Source organism: Myotis brandtii, unplaced genomic scaffold (genome assembly GCF_000412655.1).
Source record: "Myotis brandtii unplaced genomic scaffold, ASM41265v1 scaffold321, whole genome shotgun sequence".
NCBI lineage: Eukaryota > Metazoa > Chordata > Mammalia > Chiroptera > Vespertilionidae > Myotis > Myotis brandtii.
Genome location: NW_005362314.1, coordinates 1,262,430 through 1,268,268, shown reverse-complemented (window position 1 = coordinate 1,268,268; position 5,839 = coordinate 1,262,430). Strand labels below are relative to the sequence as shown.

The following is a 5,839-nucleotide window of genomic DNA, read 5'->3' as shown; positions in this document are numbered from 1 at the left end:
TGATTCACATGCATAAATATGATCAGGAGGGTGTTCTAATTTTCTCTTTACCTGCTTCCAGAAGGAATGAATGGGGGCTTTGTTTTCTAATTTTGAAAATAAAAGTAACATACACATCATAAAATAATAAATGAAGGAAATTAAAATCAGTTGTTAGAGGTGGTAGGAATAACCAGTTTTGTCCTTAACAGACCAGGGAGTGTTCACCTCCACCTTGAGAACATGTTTACCTGGATTTTGAAACTGTCCACTTTTAACAAACTTAAGGACAAAGAAGAATAAAATATTCTGAAGCTGCTTTTATTTCAAGAATTCTGTGAGCTCCACCCAGACACCAGTGGCATGGGCTTGTCCCACAGCACCCACATACAACAGCACCGTGAGGGTGCCCTCATCCGCTGGCCAGTCAACATGACTGAATCTACCATTGAGGGCTGCCTGGTTGCCCCCGAGTGGTCCCTTTGCATCTCCCACTCCTTGGGTAGGCAAAGAGCAGGCCTCAATGCCCGTTGGTCCCACACTTCTGTGGTCTGTGCCCTGTACTGTTCTCAGAGGGTATATCACCTATAGCCACCCTACTAAGAAAGGGGGCCTCTTCAGTCATAGGCTGCTTCTCTGTCCACATTGCTCCAAATGGCCCCTGCCCAGAGCCCCTGCCCAGGCAGAGTGTGGCCACATGCTGGGCCAGAATCACAATCACTGTCCTCTAGGAGCCTGGGACCAGGCTCCAGCAAGGAGGCTAAGAGGCTGCTTCATCCATTCTGGGCTGGATCAGCATGGTGGTGGCCTGCAACGGGTAGTAGCGGCCCCGCCAGGTCTTCCAGAAGATGCCCTTCTTACGCTGCTGCCGATGCCGAGGAATGGAGTGGAAGTACTGGCCATTAAGGTTCGAGTGGCTGCAAGTACCAAACCACCAGCCTCCTGTCAGAAAAAAAGGGGACATGGTTAGGCGGGACTTAACCACTGGGGCTGGGATAGCGATGAGGCTAGGCATTGGACTTACACACTTTAGATGGGAGGGCTTTGGCAGTGGTTGTCAAATTGTGTCCTGAAGAACCACAGGTTGTAACAGAGGAGCCTCAGGGACTCTGGGACCCCCAACCCAATAACCATAGCTCTCATATCTGTGACCATGGCAAGTTACTTCCCTGCCCCTGACATTCATTAAAGACTTTCTCTGATTGTCGTCTATCTCATCAATTTATATTAGATTGAACCATAAAAAATTACCAGTATTCCATCACTTTTTGATGTATTTTTTATTTATTTATAAAGTCACCCTTTTAAATGTTTTTTAATTGATTTTTTTAGAGAGAGAGGAAAGAAGAGGGAGAGAGAGATAGAAACATCAATGAGAGACATTGATTGACTGACTCTTGCGCACCCCCCCACCCCCACCCCAGATCGAGCCCACAAGCTGGGCGTGTGTCCTGACTGGGAATTGAACTGGCGACCTCTTGGTCCATGGGTCAATGCTCAACCACTGAGCAACACTTGCCAGGCTTTTATTATTTTTAATCTTTACCTCAGGATGTTTTTATCGATTTGAGAGAGAGAGAGAGAAAGAGAGAGAGAGAGAGAGAGAGAGAGAGAGAAACATGGATGGGTTGCCTCCCTTATGCAACCCAACCAGGGGATTGAACCCACAACCTGGGTATGTGCCCTGACCAGGGATCAAACCCACAGCCTTTCAGTGCATGGGATGACACTCCAACCAACTGAGCCACACCCAGCTGCTCCATCATTTTTTGACCCACCAAAAGGGAGTTTGATGTTTCACTTCACGAGGCCTAGACTCTGCCTTAGATTTCATTAGAACAAGACGGAGTTTGTCTTGGTGGCTCTGCTACAATGTCATCTCATTGAATATTCATAATAATCCTATGGAGTAGGCACTGTGATTATACCCATTTTAAAGGTGGGGCAACTGAAGATGGGAGAGGTTAAGTCAGTTGCCCAACAGCACACAGCCAGTAAGGAAAAGAGGGTAATGGATGGAATTGTGTTGAAGGCAGGGCAGGGAAGCAGAAAGGCAGGGAGGGGAGGCCCCGCAGACAAGACCAGGAGGGACAGAGCTTACTCACCAGAGAGGTTCTTTGCACAGTTCTTGTCCCCACGGAGGTCGTGGTCCTGGTCCCAAGTGGAGAAGGGAAGGGAAAGGCTACTGGGTGACACAGTGGTGGCACCCAGCTCGCTGGCCATGGGTGCTGTTAGCTGCAGGCTGTAGGCTGTGTCCTCACCACCCAGGCGGATGGGGAACTGAAACGACTTGGCATTGCCTTCCCAGTCCTGCAGCTGCACAGCCAGGTGGCTGCCATGGTCGCCCAAGATCAGGTGCATCTTCTCTAGGCCCAGCCAGAACTCTCCTACAGTGGGAAAGGTCATCAGTGAGACAGGGACCCACTGCCACAGCCCCCTCCTCTCCCTGTGCCTCTGGCTTTTGGAAACACCCACCTTGGGGATCTCCAAAGCCAGTCTTATAGGCTTCCCAGGGCTGGTTGAAATCCACGGAGCCATCCTGGCGCCTCTGAATTATGGTCCAGCCTCCATCTGCCCAGACAGGTACAAGGTCACTAGGAGCACCCTTCTCACAGGGGAATCCAATTCCTCCATTTGGCTCCAAAACCCCAAGCCACCTCCAAACCCAGGGACAGCAATACTCCCCTCATTCATCCCAGCAGGACTGGAGGAAGGTGGTCAAAGGAAGGAATACTGTGGACTGGCCAGCAGGCGGGGGGCTCAGCCTAGGTCTTTGTCCCCAGGACTCAGCAGGGAAAGAGGGAGTGGGTGTGAGGGAGGTGGGCTGCATTTGACAGAATGACAACAGTTCCCTGGTGGACTACCACATCCTACCTGAGGTCATCTTGCAGTTCACCAGGAAAGGCAGGGACCCCTGAGGCTGGATCTGGAATAGTCCACTTTGCCGTTCTCCCTCTTCAAACAGCTCTTGGCAGTCCCTGGGCAGCCCTATAGGGCAAAGAGAGGGACAGGGAGATTGAGTCAGAGAGCAGTCCTGGGGGTCTCAGGAAACAGGTGTATGTAGAATCTGGGCAGTGGGCAACAGGGATATTAGAGGGCAATCCTGAGTTCAGGACACCCTCCCCTTCACTTGCATAAAGTCTTCCATGGCTCCCTCTGACCTTCCTTAATACTGACCACAAGATGCTTCAGGATTGGCCTCTGCCCCCATCCTCCCTCTTCCCACACTGCATGCCCACCTTCTGGCCACATAGCCTTCCTTGTCCCACACATCTTCCTGCCACAGGTCCTTTGTACATGCTGGTCCCTCTGCCTAGGATGCTCTTCTCTTATGCCTTTTTATGCTTCAATGTAAGGGTCCCAGGTTCTGGAAGAAATTCCTGACCCTCAGACCAGACCAGACTCCAAGAAAGGAGCATCAAGGCCTTCCCACTCGCAACACTAGGGTCATCTGGTGTCCTCTCCCCAACTCCCTCCCCTGAATGAGGCCTCTATGAGGCCAGGGATAGGGAATGTTCTTGGGCTGATCCTAGTCCACAGCAGGTGTTTAATAAAGACACAATGACTGAATGATTGATAAATGAATATTTGCAGGAGCTGAATGGGGGGTTGAGGCAAGAGCTGAGCTGAACTGGACAGGCTTTGCTTTGTCTAGTGGGGGATTCGGATCAGGTCTGGATGGGACTTGCCTGGACAGAGACTCTGCCCAGGGTCCCAGGGTGGGGAGTTGAATGATTGAGGAGGGAGGGAGGGAGGGAGGGAGGGAGAGAGGAAGAAAGGAGGAGGGAGGGAGGAAGTAGAAAGGAGGGATGTCTACTGCTGGTGGGAAGCCCCGCCCCCAGCCCAGCAAAGAAAGTAGGGGAAAGGTCGCTGGAGGGAAAGGGGGAGTGAGGGCCCAGGACAAGGGGTGAGTGTGTCCTAACGTTGCCAGGGTGGGGGCCAGCCCAGAGTGACTGCAGACACTTTCTGGCCCCTGGGGCAGCTCCCCTTTCCCCTACTTTCCTTTCTTCCAATCAGGACAGGCACCTGGCCAAACCACCAATGTGGCTTCCATTAGCACCAGCTGTTTCTCTCTCCAGCTCTGAACTTTCCCCTACTTGGCAGGACTGAGCTGGAGTCTGGGAGTTCCCAAATCCATGAGTTCCCCCCTCCAATCCCCTCCACATCCCTCAGCCTGGACCTATACCTACTAGTCCATCCCAGAAGCCCCTCATCCCAGGACAGAAATTTGGGAGGGTGTACTGGACCCTTTCTGATAGGAGTGGGGCAGGGGGGAGCCGTGTGTGTGTGTGTGTGTGTGTGTGTGTGTGTGTGTGTGTGTGTGTGTGTGGCGGGGGAGGGGGAAGCCCTCAAAAGAGAGAGCTGGAAGCCAGCAATCAGTTTGAGGGTGTGAAGGGGAGAATCTGAACTTTTACCCAGTTGGCTACAGACAGACACAGATGCCAGGCCGGGTGATGGGGTAGGAGGACCAGAGGGAAGTCGGCTGGCTCTGGGGCCATGAACTTAAGGTGGGGCAGAGACAGGAAGCTGGGAGCCTGTGTTGACATACACAGACATGTGGTTGGAAATTTGGGGCAATTTCAGGCATACATTCAAACAGGACCCAGAACTGCAGAGGTGGCAATGGCTAGCTCTCTGTGGAAGTAGGGGAATGGGAAATGGGGGTAATCAGGTACTTCGGGGCCAAGAATGGGGTGAGGGACCAGGTGCTCAGATCAGCAGCCCTGGATTTGTCAGAGATGCAAGAGTGAATGCGTCTGGCCAGGGAGATAGGGTCCCTGCACTTGCTCTACCGCCTAGATCCACATTCCAAGTCTTAGAACCCTTCTCACAGACAGGCATTTGCTGTTCATCCAATAAGGACTTCAGACTCCCCAGCCGGCACCCTCTTGTCCACCATGTGCCCTCCTAGAAAGTTCCAACCTCCATGGAAGTGTCCCTGCACCCGCCCCCTTCCCCACACTCCTGCAGCCCAAATCCCTTTTAGACTTGGACCCTCTTTCCCAACCCTTGCTCTATTAGTGGCCAGCAAGTCTTTGGGGAAAACCCACTGGCCCACTGGGAAGAAGGGTGGGGCAGTCAGGGACAGAGCTGAAGAAGGTGCCCCATTAGCCCTTCACCAGAGCCCAGAGGACCCAAGGCCAAGAGTCTCTCCTCAAGTAAGATGGACATGACAAGGTGGGGTACAGGAATGGCAAAGTGTATGCTGTGTGGAGGTGGGAGCTGTCAGAGGACAGCAAAGGGCTGGACACTCACTATGTAGGTGGGTTACATTGTGAGTGGAGCCAACGAGCTGGGACATCTTGGGTAGCCTCTTCCTCCTGGCAGGCGTGGCCACCCCGCGGCCCAGGTGCGTGGGGGCCAGGAGGCCCAACTGGGGAAGGACGGGAAGAGAAGGTCAGATATGACTGGCTCACATCCAGACTCACAGGTTCAGCTTGGACCTCCCTGCCCTCCTGGTGCAAGCATCTGGTACCTGGCTCTGCAGGTTCTGGATTCTCAGGTGCTGCTTCTCCAGGTGGCGCTGCTGTTGGGCCACCTTTTGGAAGAGGAGCTCGATCCTGCTGTTCTGAGCCTTGAGCTGAGTCTGGAGAGAGTGAAAACCTGGTGAGGACCTGGCCTTCTGCCGCCAACCTCCCCATGCACCCGCTCCTCTGTTCTTCCAACTCTCCATCATTTGACTCCTGGGCCGGAGAGCTCAGGGAGCCCTGGAAGCGCACCACTTCCGTCCACGCCCTTCCAGGCTCGCAAGAGAGTATTACGAGTGCGGACAGTCACCTGGGTAGCACGTACCTGCAGACTGCGGAGGGTCTCAGGGACGGCCTCGCCCCGGGAGACCGGACTTGCGGGGACTTGCGGG

The 5,839-nt window shown here is 53.5% G+C and overlaps 1 protein-coding gene across 1 annotated transcript; it reads right to left on the bottom strand.

The window, feature by feature from the left end:
- Positions 1-279: 279 nt before the first annotated feature.
- Positions 280-5,835, bottom strand: ANGPTL4 (angiopoietin-like 4; the record flags this gene model as incomplete). Its single annotated transcript, XM_005870727.2, has 7 exons — positions 280-921; positions 2,085-2,366; positions 2,455-2,550; positions 2,854-2,967; positions 5,236-5,353; positions 5,456-5,566; positions 5,773-5,835. Coding segments are annotated over 7 exons (966 nt in total), but the record flags the coding sequence as incomplete, so codon positions are not given.
- Between the last annotated feature and the right edge of the window lie 4 nt (positions 5,836-5,839).